General features: G+C 38.1%; 1 protein-coding gene across 1 annotated transcript; it reads left to right on the top strand.

The window, feature by feature from the left end:
- Positions 1-12,377: 12,377 nt before the first annotated feature.
- Positions 12,378-24,956, top strand: pdgfbb (platelet-derived growth factor beta polypeptide b). Its single transcript, XM_038267687.1, has 7 exons — positions 12,378-13,111; positions 19,007-19,103; positions 20,668-20,724; positions 21,210-21,403; positions 22,185-22,373; positions 23,959-24,688; positions 24,781-24,956. The coding sequence occupies exons 1-7, from the start codon at positions 13,043-13,045 to the stop codon at positions 24,921-24,923; spliced, it is 1,479 nt and encodes a 492-aa protein (XP_038123615.1). The 5' UTR covers positions 12,378-13,042; the 3' UTR covers positions 24,924-24,956.
- The last annotated feature ends 1,949 nt before the right edge of the window (positions 24,957-26,905 follow it).

Genomic DNA, 26,905 nt, shown 5'->3' on the forward strand with positions numbered 1-26,905 from the left:
TAATTTGTAAAGACAAAACATTAAACTGGTCTAAGGGACAAACAAGTTATGGTCTCAGTTGTCAATTCATATCGTCATAACAAACTGATTTAGTATTACACTTCAAAAACAGATCTACAAATGTTAAAGTTTTTTGACTTGTGCATGTAAATCCGATTATCTGACAGAGGAAGTGGGATTTTGGCCCTTAAAACAAAGATAACTAGATTCTATGCCCTTGGAATAAGATTTTAGTTATATAATAGTTCATATAGTAGATTTTTTTTTTCTTTTACCAAAATCATTTTATTACATCAGCAAATTGTCTTACCTGCCTGCATAAATTAAGGCAATATACATCTATTTCAGGAAAAATTTACTTATATTTCGCTTTGCAGTTTTTCAGTACAGGGGCCATAACAGTCGGCTGCAACTTGCCTTTGGACCAGAGACTTGAAATAGGTACTAGCCCCCCATGGTGGAAGGATGGTTCGAAAAATTGATGGATGGATGGATGGATGGATGGATGGATGGATGGATGGATGGATGTACGCATGTACGTATGTACAGAAGGATAGGTGGATGGATGGTCAAATCTAACTCATTGGCTCATATGAACAAGTAAGTTTGAAGCATCCAACATGCTACTGCTTGCTAAAACTGGTCTAAAGGGCTAAAACTGGAAACAAATTTTCAATAAATCCTGTGACTTTTGAAGCATCGTCGAAGCTCAACATTTCTGGCTTTTGTTAGCAGCTAGCTGATCCGCAGTTCTAATTTTAATTTCAATTCAAAAATACTTTGTGAATTCCAAAGAGAAATTAAATAAGCTTAGCTTCTTAAGAAGTGGAAATTACAAGTGGACATTTAAAGTTGATTTTTATTCTCCATTTTTTTTCCATATAACAGTATTAAGCAAGGAGTTTAGCATTTTTTTTAAAGCTCTTAAACTCTTGTGTCTCTTAGCTAGCCTAGCATAAAGTTACAGTAAAGCAGCCCAAGAGAACGTCAAGCTAAGATAAACACATCACCTTTTATTGCACATGCACAGTGTTATTAATTATACAGTGTAGATCAGAACAGAAACCCTGTGGTTTTCATTAGAGCCACCTCAGCAGAGTCCCCTGTGAAGCAGGATAGGGAGGGGAAGCTGACAGAGGAATGCTGCTGTATACAGATTCTTGGTGGTGAACAAAACCAAGCATTCCTCACAGAGGTGTTTACACTCTGTAGCACGGTGTGGTCCATCCTCACCCGATCTGTTATTGTCGTCACAATGTCACGGCCAGCCAGTGGTCCTCCAGCAGAGTTTTAACTAGCCTGGAATGCAAATACTGACAGGTTGTTAGCATCTTTCTTTCCTTCTAATTGGGGAAAATATTGAAGGAACCAGTTGGATATAAATATCAGATGGTAGAAGAAATTATACCAATTCGATCAACAGAAGTCAGATATAATTGGTTTGTTTTATCACACCTTTTATGTTAGCACATTAATGAGCTTGATAATATCCCTCTTGGAATCTATTTTTCAGCCCCCTTTGGCCCCTCTTCCAAGGCCCGGCAAAATATTCTTCTTTTGACTAATAAGTCCTACTGAACAGGGCCCCCCTTATTTATTGTCCAAAGATCAAATCAAATCAAATCAAATTTATTTGTATAGCCCTTTACAATAGACACATGGTACCCAAAGTGCTTTACAACAAAGCCATAAAAACAATACATAACACATATAAAAACAGACAAGATACAATTAAAAGTGCTGTAGTGGTGCAGTGCTGCAGGACATTAAAAGCCTTCCAGAGGTGCATAGAAAAGAGCACAAAGATAAAGCCCAGGTAGATCCATCTATAGGCCCATATGGGCAAAACAGGCGGGCCATTATAAAACATGTGGACAGACTCATTTGCAACCCATTTTTCAGCCCACTTGAGCCCTTCCCAAGGCCCTGCAATATATTTTTCTTTTCAATCATAGGTCCTATATGAGCCCCATATGGCCTGCTAGATAGGCCCCATGTAAAGGCCAGTTAGATCCCACTTAATGCCATTATATGGGCAAAACAGTTGAGGCCTTTATGGAACCTGTGGACAAACCAATTTGAAATCCATTTTTACTGCCCATTTTTAGCCCATATTTAAATTCAGTTCAACACAAAAATATCTTATTAATCCCAAAGGGCCTTCAAATGTTGCAGGAACTCATAAGTTATTTTCTTAACAGGTGTTGTAGGTGTTGACAGCTGTAGGCAGGAAGGATCTTCTGTAGCGGTCTGTCTTGCACCGGGTCTGTTGATGCCTCAAACTTAAGACATTGCTGTCATTTAAAAATCTTCAGAAGATGATGATCACTCTTGTCCATAATGTTCTTCACTTTATCAAGAATTCATACATTTGAAATAATCTCCAGATGTTCTAAAGAAGCTTCTAGAGCAGAGCTGGCCTTCTTTATTAACTTGTTATGCTTTTTTAAGTCATTATCATGTCTCAACAGAGGATGGAAGAAGTGCTCACACTCTCCACAACAGACTTATGGAAGACATGTTGCCACTTGTAGCAAACGGTGAAGGACCTAAACTTTCTGCTCTCTCCTATATGGGGCCTATTCCAAATTTCTGGCTGGGATTATATTATAGAAATTAAAAAAATTAAATCAGAAACTGATCAAAATGATCATCCACCAATTGTCAACAATGGGTGGTGAGGTTGCTTGAGGACACAAATGCAGAGATCAGAAGGCAGAGGTGAGTCTTGAAGATTTAGTCAGTAAACAGAGGCAAAATCCAAAAAACCAAAGAACAAAATACCAAGAACCAAACAACTTTGGGGGAAAACTGAGTGAGTGCAGAGGTGGAGTATTTAAGGGGAACAGAACAAAGGATGGACTAATCAGCAGAATGACGATCAGGTGCGATTGGAACTAACTAGAAGGAAGCCAAGGGGAAAGGAAACAAACACAAGGAGGCAACAGAGAGTAACTAAAGACTGCTTGACTATAGTGGAAAATAAACCAAAGAACACAACAGAACAACTAATAACAGAAAACTAAAACCTCATAGTCCCAAATGAGTGGAACCGTTACACCAATGAAAGAAAAAATAGATGTTATATGCAAAGATAAAGTACAAAAACCTTTAGTCAAACTGAAGCTGAAAGGCCAGTGGAATCTCAGCTTTAGGAGCCATTAAGCATGTAAATTAGCCTCTTTGCTCACACTGAGATTTGACTAGGTGCTGGCTCTGCTCCAAAAGCACTCTGAATCATTTAAGATAAAACGAATAAAAAAACTGACTGTGTCTTTCCTTCTAAATGTAAAAAATCCCTTTACAACTGAATTACTTCTCTTTTGCAAAATAAAGCACCCCAACATATCCTGATCCCCCATTTTATAAGCTTGTCAACTTTCTACCTCTTTTAAAACTCTGCATATTCAAGCTTCTCTGTATATTTCATCTTTACCTCTCCTGTATTGTTATGCCTTTCTCTCAGTGGAGTGCATTCCAACAATTCTCCACTGTCAGTTACCCCGCGCTCCCTCTTACAGGTGCTGGTCATAAAATTAGAATATCATGAAAAAGTAGATTGATTTCAGTAATTCCATTTAAAAAGTGAAACTTGTATATTATATTCATACATTACATACAAACTCATATATTTCAGATGTTTATTTTGTTTAATTTTGATGATAACAAATGACAACAAATGAAAATCTCAAATTCATCATATCAGAAAATTAGAATATTACTGAAGACCAATAAAAACAAAGGATTTATAGAAATGTTGGCCAACTGAAAAGTATGAACATGAAAAGTATGAGCATGTACAGCACTCAGTATTTAGTTGGGCCTCCTTTGGCCTGTATTACTGCAGCAATGCGGCGTGGCATGGAGTCGATCAGTCTGTGGCACTGCTCAGGTGTTATGATAGCCCAGGTTGCTCTAATAGTGGCTTTTAGCTCTTCTGAATTGTTGGGTCTGGTGTATTGCATCTTCTTCTTCACAATACCCCATAGATTTTCTATGGGGTTAAGGTCAGGAGAGTTTGCTGGCCAATTAAGAACAGGGATACCATGGTCCTTCAACCAGGTACTGGTAGCTTTGGCACTGTGTGCAGGTGCCAAGTCCTGTTGGAAAATGAAATCTGCATCTCCAAAAAGTTGGTCAGCTGCAGGAAGCATGAAGTGCTCTAAAACTTCCTGGTATGTGGCTGCGTTGACCCTGGACCTCAGAAAACACAATGGACCAACACCAGCAGATGACATGGCACCCCAAACCATCACTGACTGTGGAAACTTTACACTGGACTTCAAGCAACGTGGATGAAGTGCCTCTCTTCTTTTCCTCCAGACTCTGGGACCTTGATTTCCAAAGGAAATGCAAAATTTACTTTCATCAGAGAACATGACTTTGGACCACTCACCAGCAGTCCAGTCCTGTTTCTCTTTAGACGCTTCTGACGCTGTCTGTGGTTCAAGAGTGGCTTGACACAAGGAATGCGACAGCAGAAACCCATGTCTTTCATACGTCTGTGTGTGGTGGTTCTTGAAGCACTCACTCCAGCTGCAGTCCACTCTTTGTGAATCTCCCCCACATTTTTGAAGGGGTTTTGTTTCACAATCCTCTCCAGGGTGCGGTTATCTCTCTTGCTTGTACACTTTTTTCGACCACATCTTTTCCTTCCCTTCGCCTCTCTATTAATGTGCTTGGACACTGAGCTCTGTGAACAGCCAGCCTCTTTAGCGATGACCTTTTGTGTCTTGACCTCCTTGTGCAAGGTGTCGATGGTCGTCTTTTGGACAACTGTCAAGTCAGCAGTCTTCCCCATGATTGTGTAGCCTATAGAACTAGACTGAAAGACCATTTAAAGGCTTTTGCAGGTGGTTTGAGTTAATTAGCTGATTAGAGTGTGGCACCAGGGGCCATCAATTTTGAACCTTTTCACAATATTCTAATTTTCTGATATGATGAATTTGAGATTTTCATTTGTTGTCATTTGTAATCATCAAAATTAAACAAAATAAACATCTGAAATATATGAGTTTGTATGTAATGTATGAATATAATATACAAGTTTCACTTTTTAAATGGAATTACTGAAATCAATCTACTTTTTCATGATATTCTAATTTTATGACCAGCACCTGTAGTCTCACTGGGTAGCTGCTGCTGACAGACACTTACTGAGGCAAAAGTTCTCTGAGGTGCCTTAACTCAGCTCTGCTTTAGCTTAAAAATGCACCTTGAAGAGAATTTCACCATTATCCTTTTTTATTAGATATGACATAGACATGAAAAAGAATTGCGATTTTCATAATTCATATCATAAACTTTATTTTTGTATTTCTATTTGATAGATCAAATAAATGTGGCTCATCATTGTATAACATGCAAATTAAGGTTTTTAAGAAAATGTTATATATATACTTATCTGTTTTTGCATTTAGCCACTTTCATGTTGACATCCCTAAAATACTTGCCCCAAGAAGTCAAATAATTAGGACAATCTGTTTGATATTATTTCATTGTCAATATAAATGCAGCTAACTGTGAAGGCCTAAAAGATTTGATGGAGAATATCAACAAAATCAACAGTTTTATAAAGACAAAGGAAGACAGCAGACTTGTCGGAGAAAGTGTGGTGGGGTATTTTAAAATGAGATTTGATTATAAAACAGTATTTTAAGCTTTGAACATCTACTGAGCCCTGTTCATTTTATTATATAAGGTGCAAATAAACCACAAACCTATGAAAACGGAACTTTGGAGGGGCCACAGAGATCCCAAGCTCAGGTGGGAGAATCTTTGGACTGTATATTTAATTTTGCATTCCAGGAAGTTGACTTTAACGTAGGAGTTAGAAGAAGAAAATCATTGTCAAAGAGCCAGATGAAGTAAAGTTAGACATAGGAAACTGTTAGAAGAAGGTGATCATTCTAACACTGCAAGTCACCCCCATACCACCCCTCCCCCCGCCAAGTTGGTAATAGCATCAGGAGGAGCAGGGTAGCTAGTCTGAGCTAATGCTGGGATAGATAAGGGCTAATTACAGGACAGTCTTTGAAGAAAACTTCTAAACTGGGAATTCTGGTCTAAAAAGCCTTTTAATCTGACTGTCCTTAAGCAATGCACTAGAGAGAGAGATACTCATAGTCTGGTAGATGTAAAATGTTATATTCTAACACCCTTTCTGATCATTTTGATTAAACTCCCCACAGGTCTTTGCATATGATTATACTCAAATTCATTTTCCAACCTGGTTTAACCACAATCTTGCTTCTTTTTTTTTAAACGATCTGAGAACCACAGTAGATGGTCATTTTGTAGTAGGGTCAAACACAAGCTTTTACATGATCCTGTATAATCCCAGAGGCACGCTTTGGAGACAGACTATCCCTGCGACGAATCGAAGGGTCAAGTGCCACCCCCCCTCGGCCCCCTTCTGACCAAGATGCGTGTCCCATCGCTCTTTGCAAACAGATCTGGCAACACAAACAGAGTAGATTCCTGTTCTTCAGCTGGAAACGATGACCAGACAGGGGTGGAGGTGGACATGGAGGTGGAGGGGGTTGACTTCAGCTATGCGATCGCTGCGTCAAATTAACCACTGGAGCTTTTCAGTTCAGAAGAAAAAGAGGGATGAAATGAAATGCCATCATTGTTCAATGGAAGATTGGTTCAGGGTGCTATGACCTTCACCGGATCTTCTGAAAAGCTCTAAAATATTTGAGCCAGTACTGTCATTTCTCATTCGGTTGTTTAACATAGAGGGCCTTCTGTCCTCGCTTTCGTGGTCAATACGCTGGCTGGCGCGGGACAGAGTGAGTGTCTCTGTCTGCGAAAGAGATGGACAATATTTGAGGGCGAGATCTCATTAATGCCTTTGAATTTAATATGTGTGCACACAGTCCAACTGCTCCTAAGAGTTCAGCATTTAATTGACGCATGAACTGTATGCAGATACATGCTGGAATAAAAGTGAAGCGTGCGTTTTTTGCTCGAGGTACAGGTGCCTCCGTCATGTTTTTCTGTTTCTTATTAAGTTGTCACCAATAAAAAACAGTTGATGGATGGCTTTCTCTCAGTGGGATGGTGATGAGAAGTTAGAGTCTCAGGTGTGTATGTGGGGGGAAAAAATCCACGTCAGTAAGATATGAATGCAGGACCTGTGTGGGAAAATCCCTGCCTCTAGTCGAGAACCTGTGCTCCCCTCCTCTTCCTCCTCCCTACGTCTCCTCCTCTCTACTCTCCTAAGAAACCAAACACTCAGCCATATCTCAGTAATGGATCAAACAGGACACAAAATATGTAGTCTTCAGTGTCATTGGATTTATATGGATTCACTTCATTTAGCCTAATTGTACATATTTAGAAGCTTAAAACTTACATAAAAGAAATTAAAATAAGAAGAAGTAAATTTGTATTTTCTTGAGTAATGTGTGTAAGCCATTAAATCCGTTCTTGCATATTCTGATGACGTTACAATCATAAATTCCCTGAACGTCACTATTTCCTGTGTATTGCACTATATCCTAAGGCCTAAACTGCCAGTGGCCTTGGTGGATCATGCAAATATGAAACACAGAGTAAATATAGCTCTACAGTTCATGCTGTTTCCTCCATCCACTCTTGTTAGAAATACAATGGCATCCTATTATTCACAGGGCTTTGGCAAAACTGGAAGAAAGGCGTCCAGTGACATTCTTTGTACAGTATAGATCAGAAGTCTACCTATGCTTATCATCATTTTTACGAAGTGTATTTATTATACAGGTAGTTTGATTAAATGGCTAAAATTAAATACACCTAAAACAGTTTTCCAAAAGCTTGATTTTAGCCTGTTTATTCCAGAATAGTTAGGATGTTTAGTGTGTGTTTGCTATTTTTTTTAACATCATTCTATTGCTAATTCTTAACATTGTAGCTGTTCATTTGAGGTAAATTGAGGAATGTAGAGGCACTCTCCTCTTTGTGCCGTATACCAATACCACTAATAGCAAAATCTTTTGTTAAGTATTACCTTGATTCCTCAAAACAATCTTTTTATCAATGTGATCAAATAGGTCAACCTTATTCTCTTTATCAACAAACAGCTTCTCTTGACACCTGAGTGTTTGGATGGCTATGAATGTCAGGTTTTATGGTATCTTTTATATGTATCTGTATTGATCAATTTGATTTAATGATTGCTTCTCTAAGAACAGCTTCATTAGTTATTACTTATTTTTGGACTAAACTTTTTTGTCAATTTGTATACAGAGAGTGTTTGCAAAATGAAATTTCTTAGCAGTGAAATGAACATTTCCACTTTAAAGTGGAGCAGTAATCAAAATGTAAACAGTGTAGGAGAAAAGGAAAACCAGTTTAAAGACATGGTGCAAAGGGCATTGATATGGAAGTTTCAGAGCACTGCAAAATAAATATATAAATATGATGCAAAAAGCAGTAGAACACTGTCTTGAGTTATATTTAAAAGGATTTGAAAATTTGCCATTTAGTGCAAATATGATGTTTATAAGTGTGATGCAGAGTCTTGATTTGAGAATTTATTAGAGTTCAACAATCTTATGGCAGTGGGGGGAAAGCTGTTGTAGAACCTACTGGTCCTGCATCAAATGCTACACAGCCTCTTCCCAGAGGGCAGCAGGGAGAACAGTCCATGGTGGGGGTGTGAGGGGTCATTGATGATGTTAAGGGCTTGTCAAATGCAACGCCTTAATGAAATGTCTTTAATGAGAGAAGACAAGCCCCGATTAGAAGCACTCTTCTCATGTTCTTCCAGTCTGAGGCGCTGCAGCCTCAGCACCATCCAGTGAGACAGCTGGTCAGAACGCTCTCTGTGGTGCTTCTGTAGTAGGTCTTGGATGGGTGGGGGCAAGTGGGCTCTCCTCATCCTCTGTTGGAAGTACAAGCACTTCTGTGCCCATCATCAGGGTATTATCAGCTTGCTGCCTGTCTGGTTGTTGCTGAATATCATAAACAAATTCCTTTTAGTCATAGTGGTAATTAGAGCCCCATTGACATAATTGTTTCAAGAGGGCATAATCTAAAAACACAAACCAATTTTGCTAAATGTGTAAATTTTGGACCAGGGCTGCATAGTGGTGCAGTTTGTAGCACTGTTGCCTTGCAGCTAGAAGGTCCCAGGTTTGATTCCTGGCCCCTGGTCTTTCTGCATGGAGTGTGCATGATCTTCCCTTGCTTGCATTGGTTCTCTCATCATGACAGGCTGATTGAATTGTGTGTGTGTGTGTGCATATGTTGCCCTGTGATGGACTGGCCACCTGTCCAGGGGTGTACCCTGCCTTTCGGCCATACACTGCTAAAAATAGACCCCAGCTCAACCGCGACCCTAAGAAATTAAGTGGGAGAAGATGTATGGATGGAGAATCTAAGTTGTAGGATAAATGTATCAGGTAAAAAATGGATTGTAAGTGGCCTACCCCGCTCATGCTTCTCACCAGAAGGAGGCGGTAATGCACCTGTAAATTGTTTGTCCTTTGCTATTAGAATTTACAAGAAGAAGAAGGGTGAACCTATGTAATTGATCCTAGTATGTTTAATTTTGTTTGAATTAGAGAAAATTCATACTTCTTTACTAATATTGAGTTTTCTTTGCAACATTCAGAAGACCTTGGAAACTAAAGAACACTGTGTGAACTACAAAGCAAGGTAGTGGCGGCATGATGCTCTGGCCACTGTTCCGCTAGCGGTGCTTTTCAAAGAGTAAAAGTGGTATCTTTGGACAGGAGCTAACCAATTCCAATACCAAAGGAGTATTAAAGGACTAACTGGTGAAAACTTGGACATAACTGGGTGTTTTAACAGAGCAATGATTCCAAATGCAAATCAAAACTAGCTTTGAACACAATAAAGTCCCATTCTTACCTGAATTAGAAATTTCCCAACTAAGGGCTGGGAAACTAACCAATCAAACCAGATGTGAATAAAAAATACTCACAGCTACAGTTGTGTTATAATTTCCTTCTAAAAAAGTAGTGAATACCATTAAAAACCCATTAACAGTCTAAAATAAATATATAGGGCTATGATGAGCGTGAGTCCACTACTGACTGGACTTGTAACTGCTCTTGTGACTTTAGATAGAAGCATATTCATGCAATGTTTGTTATAAGAAAGAAAAAAAATCTTGCTCTTATCCACCTATTTCGTAACAGTGAAAACGCTGTGTGGCTAAATTAGCTATTTTTGGGCCTTCGTTGTGTAATTAGGCCGAACTGCCATTGGGTATTGTTAAGAAATGTTCTCAAACACGAATGCCCATCAAAGGTCAGGACTCTTAGAATAACTCCTGTGATATTTAGATATACCTTCCTCGGTCCTGATAGGTCGATTGGATGTGATGTGGATCTAAAAAATGTATGAACCCATACTCCTTAAAACTTGGACTCAAATTGTAATTCAGTGTTTTTGTTACCCGATTTTATGTGAAAAAAGAGCAAAAAACTAATAGTGTTGATTCCTGTCAGACTTAGTGTAGGTGGGCAGCTACATCTCGGTAGGTTTGCAGTTGTCCTGTAGACCTTTTATTTGCAGACACTGAATTAAACAGAACACTGTGAGATGTTCGAGGCTTGTGATATTAATTTATAATCTAATTGATTGGAACCTCTCCACATTCTCTGATCAGGGTTGAATCAACCACATATAGACTCTAACTAATTGAGCAACTTTTGAAGACAAGTGGTGGTCTGTGATATTGATTTATATATAAAAAAGAGATAAGATGAACCGCATATGACCTTATATGCGTATATGTCTTTTATTGTACATTGAGATACTAAATCACAGTCTTAATAAGAAGAAAATATAATAAAATTAGAGGTTGTATTGTAAAAAATATATGTAAAAGGTTTAAGGGCCGTAAATACATCTGCAGAAAATGTCCCTGATTATTTAGTTGATTTCCAAATGTATTCATTTTCTCTGGTAATAAAGAAATGCTATGAACTTGCAGGGGTAAATGAATGAGTGCATGCAATTTCCTAAGCCAGTGTTTGAACCCTGAAGTCAAATAAAGACTTGAATCACATAGTTAGAAGTATGTTGTGCCTGATTCAAATGCCAGACCAATGCATGCTGTTCAAGTTGTTTTTTTTAACCTTGCAACAAGATTTCTTTCTGAGGAAGTTCATGCTGATTGGTATACAGCTTCCTACTGAGATATTCATTTAATTGTAAAGTGTTCCGACTGCCCAGATGTCTATGATCGAAGACTTAACACCTGATTTCTCACATAACCTCAGAAAGGTACAAAACCCAGAAATAATTGGTGAAAAATCCCTGAGCAATAACCACTGACTTATGCAACCATTTAACAACTCATGGTATTATTCTGGCTGAATCTATGGACAATTTTATTCCATAGTATTAATTTATTTCATTTGGTTTGTTTCCTGGCCTTTAGATATTTACATACAGTTGATTGATGCATGCAATAACTGTCTTGTTGGAACATATTGTTGTTTTCAGATTGCTGTTTTTTTTTCCAGAAGAAAGAATTTAAAGCAGCTGTATCATCATGAAAAAAATGGTACATCAATCATTTTGCATCACTAGATTTGTTCCAATGCTAAAAACAAATATTTATTTTATCCAATAAACACACAAATGAAAGTTAACAAGACAGGACACACGTGGACGTATTAAAACAGACAAAACTATGGAAGAGAATTAGGGCCACTGGAAAAAAAATGTTAACTTATTTTTTAAAATATTATGAATTCTGACTTTTTTTCTCAGAATTCTGACTTTAATCTCATAATTCTGACTTTAATCTCAGAATTTTGGGTCTTAATGTAGATGGACACCATTAAGGAAGAGACGTGGGAGCACTCAGCTTCACTGACAAAGATGTGAGTTTTTTTATAGAGTTCCAGTAAAACATTGGTGGAAATGAGTAATTGGATGACTTTTTTCCTGCCCGAGGGGTCCCCTGTGATGCCATTTCATAAAACAAGATAGCTAGTTCAGTCTCTAAAACAGACATGGCTACGGCTTGATGCTAACAGGTTTATTAGCTGTCAGAATAATTTAGAATTCTGAGATTAAAGTCAGAATTGTGAGAAAAAAGTCAGAATTCTGAGATTAAAGTCAGAATTGTGAAAAAAGTCAGAATTCTAACTTTTTTTCTCATATTATACTGAAATAAAATTTTAAAAATCAGTTAACTTTTTTAATTTTTTCAGTGGCCCTAATCCTCTTCCATACAAAACAGCTTGATTCTACTGCGTAATTATTTGCATAAATCATGATTCAGGATGAGCGCTGCGCATCGTCAGGGATATTGCGCGTAGATTATGGCTCCTGTCCTCAGACAGGGGGCGGGAGAGAGAAACAGCCCCTTAAGCAGCAGCAGCAGTAGCAGCACAGCTTAATCAGGCTGGTCCAGGGCAGAAGCCACACAGCACTTTGCTCTCTGATAAGACTCCTCGGAAGAAGAAGAGCGTAAACCACCATACTGAGCTGCCGCTTTACTTCTCATCACAGGAGCTGGATTTTTGGAGACGCATCACGGTTTATGGAGGATGGACATTAGATTGTGGGAAATAGAAGCTGATCTTTAATTTGGGTGTTTTTGGCTTTTTTCTTTTTAAATAATAAGGGATACTTTAAAAACTTTTTAATTGTATCTGTTCCTAATCGTGTCTCTTCGTTACTTTTGGACCCTTTTTACACTGGAATGTCCCTTTGTGTTTTTCTTCCTTTATTTTATTAAGTTCTGGTCTTTTTCTCTGAGAAATTTGAATGCAGAGATGCTTTATCAATAAGTTTAAAATATATAATAGGTAAAAAACATACAAAGAAGTAACAAGCTGGAGCTTTATTATCTTCGAGGATTTACTTTTTAAGGAGGACTAAAAGAGTTTGGAGAACCTTTTCGCACATTCAAGGGGGGCAACGCAGCTGGACAGAGCTCACAGGCGCGCGCAGGTCCGCGAGGCGAGCCGCTGTTCACCCCTCCCCGCGCGCCGTGCTGAGGAGAGAGGCTCGCTCGCGCTTCCATAAATGCCCGGTCCGTTGGAGAGGCTCGAGGCTGGGCAGCAAGATGAGCTCGTGGGTACAGCTGCTGCTGCTCGCGTTGCTGGCGGCATGTGCGCGGTTTGGTGTGGCCGAGGTAAGAAAAAAATAATAAAAAATCATAAAAACTTCCCACAATATTAAACTGCTGCACCATCACCAAGACAAAATGAATATAATATAAACAGACAAAAATGTATATATTTATTATTAAATAATATTTATCACCATTTAATTTACAAGCAAAAAACTTTTTAAGTGGGCTACAAATATGAAGCTCCCTCTTTTAAGTTTTACCACGTTTACATTTAAAACGGCCCCTTTTTAAATAATTTGCTGCACCTGTTTCATCACAATTTACTATTCATTACATTTACTATTTTTTATGCATTTATTACTGTTTTCAAGGCTGCACTTAAAAAAATGAAATTGTGTAAAGCTGTTTTAAACGAAATTTCTTTTTGTTTACACTGGTGTATACAAAATGACAAAATAAATCTGTGAAAGTCTAAGTCACAATTCTAAAATGAAATGTTTCCATGTGAGATGCTTAGGTGACACAGAAAACCTCCCTTATAGACCCAAAGAAACCCTTTGGGTGATGTATTAGGAAAAGAAAAGGGGGAGGTGAGGGACAGGAGTTAATTTAAAAGCATCTCCATGTGGCTAGACAAGATGCCTTCATAAACTCTTATTAAACTGTTGAGTTATAGACTCCCTTAAGACCTGGGTTAATTTAATGCCAATCATTTATACAGCTTTGTCTCAAAGAAATAGTTAGTTAGTATTTTCTATCATAAAGACTACCAGCTATTGTGGAAATTACTTGAATTAAAGAATAATACAACAGAGCAATGTATGGGATAAAATGAGTGGTTTTAATGAATACAATGTTATATCTGCCCTTTTTTATTTTCAAGGTTTTGGGGCCTCAACAGTAGAACTTACATGAATGTTTTGGGATAATATGGGGAAGCTTGAATACCAGGAAAGACACCTGGCTCCATTCATTGAATAAAGTCAGTTGAGCATGAGGGAAATCTAACAGTTCCCCTTAAATAGAGAGAGTTTGCCACTAACTGTAGAGGGCAGCCGGACCCACTACAGGTTAGGGCATGGCATGGATAGAAACCTAAAAACTAAAAAACAGTGGAAGGCAGTGTGCCAACTGCAGCACAGAGGTTTGTATGTGTTTAATTTACCAAACAGCATTGAAATGGTCTGAAAAATCTGAAAATAAAGACCACATTATCATAACATCTATTCAGACAGCAGACCATTAGATTTAGATTATAGAGTTCATTTGATATGACAGTGTAGGCGCTCATTAAAATATTGCCTTTCTGTGCTGATTTTAGGACCAATTCATTGGCTGAACTAGCTATGCACACTGCTGTTCATGAAGTAGAAATACCATTTTACACTATGTGATTTTGCTCCCTGTATGAACTAGACATAGTAGTACAACCCACAGACTTTTACATTAATTATTAAATTTGCAATCCTACCATTTCTTATTTTACCCTGTTCAGGAGGTTCAGGTTGTTTTATGGCTCAAAACGTCTTTTGTCTCTTCTCTAACCCTAATGGATCTAAGTCTTGAGTTTGTGTTTTGTGGAAGATACCAAGTTTATTGCCCCATTATCTACCCATCTGAGTTCGGACGGATCTGGGATCAGTTAACCGTTAACCATTTACACATCATGCTAGCATGGTTCCTCGCCTCCTAGTGACGATTCACAGTACTACTGCTAGGATTGAAGGATGGAATCAAGCTAGTCAAAATGGCGGCGCCCGTAACATTCAGGAAGTTATGTTTCGTTATAATTGTGATATGTCGTTGTTTGCGGAGACTCTGAACAAGAAGGCAGCCTTTGGTCGCACCACGCTCTTTTAAAATGTGGTGTTAAGAAAATTTTGATTGTTCTTCTTCTGCATTATGGCAGTTGGCAAGCAACTCACTGATATGCATTACTGCCAACTACTGACAGCTGACTGTAAGGAGATGAGCTCTCTGCTCATTCGCACTTTGTTATCAGAGAGCCGAGCCACAACTGAACCGTGCCAAGCCCTACTGATGAACTAGTACCAGTTTTGCGCGGCTCGGTTGTGTCTTCACTCTCTGGTTCAGTTTGCGTGCCATTTACACTCAACAGTTATCTCAGTTGCCGGGCTCGGACTGATCTCGGCATGGTTTCAAAAGGGTAGTGTAAACTGGACCTATGTCCCAACAGCATTCAACCACATTTTATGTTACCAGAATAACTCATCATTTCAGACTGCTGATGCAGAAGAAAAACCGATTTCTGTAAATTTGGGTTTCCACTTTCAATCAACACTTGCTTCATCATAATAAATCTTTTTTTCCCAGCTTTTTTTATTGTCATTACACTGTCACAAGTACAGAGCACTGAAATGAACTCTCTGCATTTAACCCATCCCCTTGGGGAGCAGTGGGCTGCCATTGTGCGGTGGCCGGGGAGCGGTGTTACGTTAAAGGTCTTAGCTCAGAGACCCAGAGTTAGGGTGTGGAAAAAATCGCTTTGGCAATAGATGTCAGGATTTTTGGCTGCCTGATATAATATTGATCTTTTAGTTCCTAGTATCGATTTTAAAGCAAAACATTTTTACCTAAAACGGAGGGAAAATGGGCTACCTTTGTACCGCTGTGCGGCGCAGCGCTGTATCTGTAGTTGAGGCAGACACACTGGAAGACATGGACTGACTCAAATCCCAAGCAACATGGATGCCAAAATAACTGTTCATTCAAAATAATCTGATAAACATATACAGAGGTTGCTTTTTTATCTATACATTCAATTTTGATTGCAGGAAGAATCGCAATATATGGTGATATTGCAATATAGTGATAATATCGTATTGTGACCCAAGCATCATGACACGCATCTTATCGCAATACATCCCAATACTCTCATCTACCCAGAGTGGCAGTTTCTGGGAGTGGGGCTCGAACTCATACCCTCAGGATTCTAAGATCTATGCCCTAACCTCCCCTAATGAAATCTGCTGATTAAAAGAAAAGCAACAGTAAAAATACAATGCAGCGTGAGAGATCGACCTAGTCTGCTCAAACAGGAAATCTAAACCTCACCAAGGGTCCGATGCAGGTCAACTGACGCCTGACCAAACAAGAAAAAGATTTTTCTGAAGAAAAGTCTACAACTGGCTTGATTTTATCATCTGTTTAGCTTCCGCTGCAGATTTAATCTGGGCAACCGAGGCAGGCGAGTGTTCTCCACAATGATTAGTCTTTGCCACTGACCTAACTAAACTGGATTGAATTGGGCTGCAAATCAGCCAAGCCTGTTATGGGAAAAGGCGTCTTAGACTCTAAGAGATAAGACACCTCTTTTATTCTGCTATTGAAGGAACATAAATGAGACACATTTCTACAGGAATGTAGTATACCATCATTTTAGAAACCTCACATAGAGGTAGATGTTTGATCTGTGAGAGGTAACTTCAGCTTCCTGTCATCAAGCTTTCTTCTCATTTTCTATCGTTAAGCAGTCAGCACGTAGAAAGGAAATTTCAAATTTGACGCTGCTTTATAGGGGAACGTTGACAAAGCTTTGAGGTATACAACCAGGAATTCCCCAGGTCTAATTTTAAACATCAAGGATTCACAGATGGGAAACGATCGCAACTGCGTGTTCTGTGACTTGTTAAAAGAGAAAAAAGTCAGGGAACATGATGTCTTATATGTTCTGGGTCACAGATGAAATGTTCTGGATCTTCTGTTTCCAGGCTAAAAGGTAAACTATGACAGTGGAATTAATTAACCTCCCAATCGTTCACTCGATGCTGCGATGCGCACGTGTTTGCACGCTCTCTGGGCCTGCATGTGAAACCTCCCACATGTGCCGTGGCTGCTGCTGCACTGCCGCCAGCAAATTCGACCCCCTAATTATCTACGATTAGATGTTCTCCCTCCACCTCCTCCTCCTCCTCCCCTTTTGGGCTGCAGCCGCTGCCTGTGCCTGGGATTCCTCAGGGCGTCTGCAGCCTCTTTGGGGAGCTGGGACGTTACTTTAGGTGATAAAGACTGGTTTATGACAAAATTGGAGGTTTTAAATGGTACAGAAGTTAAAGAGTGGAGATGACAGTATAAATATTAGTAGACTTGCAGGCTACCATATAAATGACAGAAGCTTTTTTTTGCTATATTTACTCCATAAAGAATTGTAAAATTGCACACGTCCTTAAACCTTTTCAGATTTTATGATCATTTAAATGTGTGATGGGTTTTTGTATAAAGAAAAAATGCTTTTGCTAACTCTAAATGAGCTAAGGCTTGAGACTAAGTTGGAGGTTAAACTTCAACAACCCTAAATATGGAGTTTTAGCTGCAGTTTCTTTGTTCAGATCAAATTTGAGCCAAACAAGAGTCAGTATACTGCATGTTTTAGATGTTCCCTAATTTCACACACATTCATGAAATTAGGCTTCTGCAGATTTTGATCAAATAAAGAGACTTCTATACATGCAATGGGTATCTATTCATGTTTAGATTAACAGTGCTTAGAAACATTTAGGCTAAAGCTTGTGGAAACAGATGTTTTACAAAGAGCTGACTTAAAATCGAATCAAAGTGTCACTTTATTTCTGTTTTCCCCCATTCGGAATGTAAACTGTTCCTCTATTAAAGGAAAAACTACTAAAATAAGTGTGTAGATGCAAACTGACAGAAAGTGGAAGAAGTATGCTGCGTTCTGTTTGGCACAGATGGGATGAAATGACTTTACTTGTAGAGTTTGGTGTGAAAATATCTGATAAAATCCACCTATGAACACATGCTTCATTATGGCTGTCCTTTTCATCGCAGTCGCACATTTACCACTATTAACGCGTGTTTACAGTCTCTGACAGCCTTCTCTGCATCTGTTTGTTTACCAGATCCGAGGTGTTTATTTAATATTTCCTGCTTAGACACAAATTGCCGTGACAGCAGGCACCACGGCGAACAAAAGGCACTCACCCTATAATTACCATCAAACACAATTAGCCGAGCCGGCTGGCTCGCTCCGTAGGCAAAGAGAGGAAATAATCATGACGAGTCCTCAGGGGCATCGGTGAGCTAGTGGAAAAGGATGCGAGAGGTATACAGCGGGCATTTCCCTGCTGTATTTATTTGACTCTTTGGAAAGTCAACCAATAATGGGGGAATGTCGATGGGAGTATGGGGTGGGCTGGGTTAGTGTGCATGTTCATGCATGGATGGCTGCTAGCTGCTGGGATTCATTATATTCTTCACGAGCTCAGTAAAACTACTGAGTTACATTTACTGGGCTGCAATCATTAGATGTTTGATTGCTGTTTGCAACATAATGACTTCTTTTGAATGTTTTTATTAGTTGAAGTTCTCTAGAAAAAAAATGACGAACTAAGTGGACTCATTTTAGGGCATTTTAACTGAAGTTAGGGAGATCCCCGACCCACGTCTAATCCTCGTCCATTTCAGCCTCTCTCTTATTCATCTATTATTCCCCTTTTTTTTTATCCAGATGCACCTCCCTTCTCTCATCCTCTCCATATCACTCCTTCCCCCACTTCCTGACTCCTTGCCTGCTCCTTTGACCCCTAAATGTTAGCAGATGAGAGGACACAACGCCAATAGTCATTCACCATGCTCTTAGTGACCATTGTGTGTCTGCTTTGGTTAATTCCCCCCTCCCTTGCAGGCTGTCTCTCGCCTATTAATGACCAAGGAGGGGGTTAAACCCACAGTCAAATCTCTAGAATCACAAAGTAGAGTTGTTCAGTGGTTTTTTTGGTGAGATCTTCTGGGAAGATTTGGTCAGATGCTCTTAAAGACAAGCGTAGTTGTGGAAGTGATGGAGTTTTAGTTTCTCTTACTCTGATATAAAGGCTGCTTTAATGTTATGAATGATGCACAACATGCATTATCCTGTTTTATCTGTTTGCATTATGAGTTCAAAGTCGTTTATTTGGGCTGATATGTTTGTTTCAGGAGGACGCTCTGCCTGCAGCCCTGGTGGAGCTGGTTAGAAACAGTCCCATTGCTTCCATAGAGGACCTCCAGCTGCTGCTGCTCTCTGACTCCGTAGGTAAAGACCCAAAGCCTTTTTTCTTAAACTTTACAGACACATATATAACAACTATAACCTTTTGCATCTAAATCCACTAACACACCTAAACAGAGCCTTAAAACTCTCAAGATCCCGCTGTTTTGGTGTGCTTTTCAAAACAAGTATTTTCACATCTCTACCATTTATGTTTTACCCCACATATGAACTGATGGCCTTTTTGTTTTTGCTTGCTACCTCTGGGTAGCAAGCATTAGTGTATGTTGCAGCTCTTTTGCCTTTTATAGGTAAAAATAATACCCTAAACAGAAGTAGGCTTTGTGTTGAACGTTCTTTAATTCATAGTAAAAATACAGCTGCTCCCGCTTTCCATTTTTGCAGTTATTACTTGCACTGACTTTTTAAAACACGGCCTTTAAATCATATGGGTTCAGTAATAGTAGGGACAGAAGCACACATCGGGTAGAGAAGACTACAAAATAAAAGCACGTGTTCAAAGTGGAATATGCCTGACTAGTACTAACATTTTAGCATATTAAAAATCACAATTTCTTTTTTATTTCCCAAAGCTCAGTGCATTCTTTATCAGCTCACTTTCTCTGAGTCATACAACAGGAAACAACTCAAAGACTACTTCCTTTCCTCCTTCCGAATAACTGTCTTAAATAAAGAGACAAAGTTTTACCCATAAATGCCCTTTACACAGGGTTCATAGTAACAATCTGGTCGGAATCACAGTGTAATTTAATTTTGCCAACCAAAACGTTTATATCAACACTGGTCAAATGTTTTTTCCTAGACATGGTGGCATAGGGTTGATATATATGTGGGCCTTAGCTTGTCCTGCTAGCCACTCATACCAAAAAGTCTTATTTTTTTTAGATATAACATATATATTTTTTCCATCTGACAAAGATTTAAATTAGGCTTAAATTAAAGAAGCTTGACAATTTGTTCTGTTTCTTCCCAATAAGAAAACACCCCTGTTTCTAAACTGAATATCATGTAGAACAAATCATTGAAAATGTTTATTTTAGTCAATACATTCTAGGTAAAGGCCAATATTAATGTTTGTCTCTGTTTTTCAATGTATTTTAAGTAATATTCAGTCTTTGACAAAGCTACTTAAAAAAACATGACCAAATAATTGTCACTTCATGATGACCTTGATCATAAATGCACGGGATTACTCATAGATCTTTGACACAAATTGATGCAGTAAACAGACTTTCCATTCATCTTTTTTTATGTAAAACCTTCAAAGCAACCATTATTTCTGATAAATGATCGAATCATTTTGGTTCTTATTGTGTTCTCTATATAGAAATTACATTAACCACATTTTGTAGTAGTTTTCCAGTACCGTACTTAAGGTTAATGCAGCCCAGGATTAACTCTATGCTCCAGTTGCTGCTGTCCCTTCTTAATAGGAGAACCTTTAACTGTAGAATATTTAGTATTTCTTAAAAATCTTTGCATACATCACTACCAAAGCCATCCCTTTTACATGGCACATACGTGACACATACATAATGTATTTTGTTTGTTCAAATGGGATAAATTATGTGTGTGTTTTTTGTCTCAGATGAGGAGGAAAGTAACTCTGCTGCCAATGGAGGTCACAGACTCCCACGGAGCCTCGGTTAGTCAAACCTCTTTTCATTTAGTTTCAGTTTGGAAAATCAATTATAAGACAAGTTTCTGTATAGACTCAGTTTTAATGTATTTTTTATTACTCAGGATCTTTTGCTGTCATTTCCACGTCTTTGTGCACTTTGTCTGCTACTAGGACAGTCTTTTAACCATGTTGGCTATAGACCTCTTAGTCAGAGTCTGTGGGAAGTGATTAATGATGACAGCATGTTTTTTTTTGTTCCCCAATTAGTCTTTTGTCGCTGTTCTCATAAAGGAAAAATTTAGATTTCTAGATAGTGATATAAAGCCTTTGTTGAGCTTTTAATACAACTTGTGTAGTGTTCTTTTGAATGCATGTCCTTGTATGTTAACAATAGAAAAATTGAAACTCTCATCGCAGACAAGTATGTATTGTGTGGTTTATCAAACGTATGAGGGGGCTTACATCATTGCTGCCACTGAAGCTTTACTGTGATGTATCTGTTCCCTCAGATGCTCAGCCCGCTGTGCAAGCTCAGTGTAAAGTTCGCACAGAAGTGGTGGAGGTCACCAGAGCCATGTTGGACCGCAGCAATGCCAACTTTCTGCTGTGGCCCCCGTGTGTGGAGGTTCAGCGCTGCTCTGGCTGCTGCAACACTAAGAGCCTCCACTGCGTTCCCGTCCTCACACACACTAGATACCTGCAGGTAAAGGAGCATGCACTAACACACATTATATAATCTCAGTTAAGGGTCTTAAAATTGCTATAATAAAACATTTTAACTGATAAATCTCAGGGTTTATTTGAAAGCTAAAAAAATGTTTCATGATTTTAGATGAAATTAGCTGGGTTTTAGATTATTTAGTCGATAATAGAGCCATTTCAGATATCTATATCAATAGTTCCTGTCCTAAGCAACTTGATGGTTTAATTAAAAGGAACCATGAAATCAAAATCTGCTTAGAGTATCCATAATGTTAATTTTCATTAAGTGTTTAATTGTAAACTATATTTAATAAACACTGTAAGAAAGTAGCCCTCACTAGAACTAAAAATAGTGTGATTTGAGTCCTCTTCATGCAGTATAAACTTCCACAGTGAAAACTGTTAAAAGGAATGCATGATGCGTTCACTGATTGGAAAAACAATACGATTCTTTGCTTCTGACCAGCCAATCCCTGTTAGGGTCAGTAAAGTATAAAATTGACCAGTTTTGGCGATGTTGGATTTCTTCGTAGATTTCTAGTTATAAGCTCTAAAAAAATTAAGCAACAACAACACAGAATTGCCTCGTAGGCTGGTCTACAGACTAAACCTGTACCTCCTGTCCTACAGTTCATTTATTTACTAAACAAACCACAAATAAGCAAACAAAGGAACAAACAAACACAGTTATATAACCGTGCCTAAATGCACCAGTACAATGTGTTTTTTGTTTCACTTTAAGTACTTCCCAGTACCTTCCATCTTCTTCTTAACCTCTCCAGGTCATGAAGATTGAGTACATCAACAAAAGACCCACTTATGCTAAAGCTGTAGTGTCAGTGGTGGATCATGTGGAGTGCAGATGTCAGACTGCTCCCCGTACCGTTGTGCTCAAGAAGAAATCCTCTCACAGACCGCACAGCCACTTGCATCGAAACCAGACGCTCAGCCCCGGACCTGCACAAGGACAGGTACATATTTTATCTGCAACGTCTCTGTTTTCAGGATAAAAGGATTAAAGCTTGATAACTGGTGTACAGCCTACATTATTTAGCCATAAATTCGTCTGTGCTGCTAAACTATCTGTTATCATTTGAGTATGTTAGCAAAAGCATTATTTGATTGTGACGGGTGGTCTTAAGAGATCAGACATGATTCCAGCAAATACCATCAAACAAATAATTAAGTCTGAGTTTTTTTCCCTTTCTTCTTTAAATGATTTATGTGAAGACCAAGACAGCACAGTGGGCGGAATTTGACTTTAATGCCTTTAGGCCCCTTTGAAAGGTTGTCACAAAGTTTAGCTGGCAGTAGGCGTGTTGTGGGGGTTGACTTGAGCAGTGGTCCATTATAACCAACAGTGTAACTGTCACATATCAGTTCTACTTTGACTTTTTCATTGTGAAAGACTCATCAACAGAGGTTGCTTAAAGAAGGACCTGTCTTAGATGCCATTTAGTGGCACTGTAATGTAAAAAAGGCCTTTTGTTGTCTTCCTGTGGCCGTTCCTTTGCAGGTTAGGGTTATTGAATGTTCTAAAGCTCCACTTTGCCACTTAACCAGTTTTGATTACTATATGATGTACACAAAAAAACTTGTATATAAGTTAATAAAGAAGATATTAAGCTTTGATTTGCTGTAGGATGATTAAGATAAAAAAAACTCATACATTTTCATTTATTGTTACTATGATGGACTTTCTTCCTTTCAATCATTTGTTATTTCAAGCAATGGACTGTCTAGCAGAGAAACAGCTCTGCCATTAAACATGATTTAGCTATTATTCTAAAACAAATGCAAAATATTTCAAGTATATATTGTAATCTTTAATGATCACCTTATATTATCTTCGATATGCCTTTAGTATTAATCTTAGCCTTATTGGTAATGTTTTAAGAGTTGCGAGAGCCTTAATTGAGATCTATAATTTCATAAAGGTTGTGAACATTTCTCAATCTAGCAGCCTTCAAAGTAGGTAGGATTGGATAAGTTCAGTATCCCTAATCTGCTGACATCAAACTCTCTGAATTAACAGCCAACATGCCTTTTAATACATAATGTTTCATCTAGAAGATTCTGAAAGGTTTTTTGAGAATTTTCTTAAGTCTGATGCATGAATAGCTGTTTTTTTCTTTACACACAGGAACAATTGGTACTTTGTACTCTGTTGTATGGTGCATTCTCTAACTAGAAAAATGGGGTTGGATGTTTAATTTATAACAGGGTTAGCAGTCAGTCCTAGTGGATTTATATATGATGCGAGGGATGCAGATTTACTTTGTAAGAAATGGGGATGTCCTGATGTCCAAAAATAATAACGGATATTGGACTGATGTTACCATAGAAACTAATATTGGAGAGTATCGCCCTGCATCTGATTCTCTTATATTGTTCAAGGTGTCAAAGTGTCAGTTGTTATCATAACTATAAATATGAAACAAATTACAATTAGTTCAAAGAATAAAAACATTTACTGCTTACTGTACCATCTGCTTAAAAAATGTATAGTTTGAACTTGAGGCAACTGCTGCAAAAATCTTTAATTTTGCTCTTCAGGTCAAAGTGCACTCAAAAGAGGAGCTCCACCATTTGGATGAGTTGAAACAAAACCAGAGGGCTCATCTGGAGGATCTCTCGCAGCACTGGGACCCCAGAGGAGACACCTTTCCTCAGCCTGAAGGGTACAGTCTGACTGAAGAAGACACTTCTCGATCTGAGGAGGCAGTGTTGATTTCTTCACACTGGGCTTACAATTTCACCAAGCTTCTTGGGACTGAACATCATACTGAGGCCCAGGAAAATGGGGAAAGGAAGAATGTTGAGGTTTCTAAAGACAAATCTGAACCCTTTGTGGGTATTGTAGGCATGGAAGCAAAGTTGGGAGAAGATGGGTTCAACAGTACAGAAAGGAATCCTAAAATGGGACACAAAGACACACAAACTCACAAAGCCATGTTCAATAATAGTGAGGAATCCCTCAATGAAAGAGTAAGGAACAGGTTCAGACCAACCAAAGAACCCAACCCAGACCCTCGAGAGCTGGCAGGAAGGAGAGAAAATGAGACTCCTGACATGGAGAGGATGTTACAAGTCCAGGAGGAAAAATTAGAGGCAGAGAGAAAAGAGCTTCTCCTTCTTCACAAGAGGTTGGATGAAGAGAAGGAATTACTGCGGCAACAGCAGATAAAACGGGAGGAAGAAGAAAAGGTTAAAGACAAGGAGTTCGACAGTCAACATCTCCAACATAGAAAACATCATCATCTGCATACAACCACACCAAAACCAGGTAAGAAACTAATATGAAGTCTCTAAATTCAGAAGAGGAAAATAAATCAGTAAGTTAATTCGATAGTCTCTTTCTTTATTTCCACTCTACAGAGACAACATCCCCAACCACGCAAAAGCCATCACCCACGAAAGACCTCCAACTGCCCATTCGTCGAAATTCTCCAAAAAGAAGAAGATTAAGAAAGAATCGCAAAAAGATCAGCAAGGCAGCAATGAGAGCGATGCTCATGTAGGACTGAAATGTCAGGTGAGCTCAAAGTAATAAATGGATGTATATCATAACCAGACATGGTCACTGGTATTAAAGTTTCCATGGTTACAGAGATCATGGTTTAATGTCCTTTTAACTAGAAGCAAGAAGATTGTTTAAGACTATATCAAGCAAACCCTACTCCTAATCCCCTGCGCACTGCTGTTCAGCTGGCTGATGGAACTTTTTGTGAAAAAGGCCTATTCTGCTTTTTGTCTCCGGACTGGCATTGCATAGAAATGTAAAGGAGTACAACTAATTTCTTCTTTTAGAGCAACACAGTTTTCAAAACTACAACTGAGAAGCTCCGATTGCATATCTGCAGCTGCATGATGGCAACCTGAGTAACAACAAGACTAATAAACAAACCAAAATCAGACATTAGACTAAAGGGGTCTGTTTCACAAAGCGGGTTTACTGAAAACTATAAGTTGTCTAAACCTGAAAACAGGGAAACTCTGACTTTTCCGATTTACAAGGAGAGTTTATTCAACCTCTGTTTCAGTCGTCATAGTAACATTCTCCCTAGAGAACCTGGTCAGCATTAGGTTTTCTTCAGTAAACTATGTCCACTGTCTCTGCTCTCATTACAGCCAATCAGGTTTTATTTCCCGATTTTGTCAGATTTTTGTCATACTTTTCTGCATAAAAAAAAAAAAAATATATATATATATATATATATATATATAGATATATATATATCTATATATATATATATAAACCGATACCAAGTAAAATATTCGATACTCGATGTCATTTTCGATACCACATGGATAAAAACAAAGACTCCAAAATTCAACAGAAATGTTTTCATTAATAAAAGAAATACAATAAATAGATAAATAAATACAATAAACAATATTTTAAGGTTGTATGCTGTGCACAATTCTAAGCAAGCTAAAATTAAGTGTACCTTCCTTGGCTATGCTTTACACACATAACAATGACACTAGCCAAACCAGTTAAAAAACAAAAATAATTCTCAGCAGCTGCACCTGTTACAGAAAAAAGTCTGAAACCGAAAAGTGCGCAGAATTATTCAATCACACAGTGTAATGTATCAATACTTTTTTGAGTATCGATACTTTTGACAACCCTAATATATATATATATATATATATATATATATATATATATATATATATATATATATATATATATATATATCAATCATTCATATATCTTCCGTTACATACCTTTGGTTTTTAAGACAAACATTGAATGTCCTTTTGATTAGGATCTTATTAAAAAATTATCGGCACTTTTTCAAAGAGAATTAAATTCATTTATAGGGAGAGGATTCTACAACTCAGTTAACCGGGCATGAGATTTATTTTTTTTTATTTGTTTAATATGAGCGAGATGCAGATCATTTTATTTTTATTTAGTTATATTTACAGTACATGAAGAATTACTGAAATTATTTTTTAGATTACACGTTTTTCAAATTTTAGAAATACATTTTCAATCATGCTGATAAATGTCAGAACGGACACTTAAAATGTGTAACCATTTCTAAAATTATCAATCTTAGTTCTTACTCGTATAATTTTGTTTTCTTTACTTTCTACATTTAAATTTTTGGTCCTTGCATTAATTTCAACCCAGTTTAACAAACCTTTGTAAGTCTTAACTATCTACAGTACCTACGTGCAGAAATATTGCAACTGTTTAACATTTATTCCTTTATTTCATCCCCAGGGATACATGGATGACTTGTTGCAGGTTGGGAATTTCCCCAAAGTGAAGCCAGTTGACTCCTTTGTTTTATATATTTATTATTCTGTAACCTGGTTTGCCAGTGAGATCTCCATGGTAACACTACTAATGACTGTCTCCTGAACCTGTAACTGTCTCTTGATGGACTTCAGCACAGATTAAGAGGAAAAGGGGAATATAAACAAAGGATGAACCTGCTCAGGAGAATGCCTCCCTCTCTAAAAATGTGATCATCTAAAGTAACAA

Source organism: Cyprinodon tularosa, unplaced genomic scaffold (assembly GCF_016077235.1).
Source record: "Cyprinodon tularosa strain WSP-4 unplaced genomic scaffold, ASM1607723v1 ctg118, whole genome shotgun sequence".
Taxonomy (NCBI): domain Eukaryota; kingdom Metazoa; phylum Chordata; class Actinopteri; order Cyprinodontiformes; family Cyprinodontidae; genus Cyprinodon; species Cyprinodon tularosa.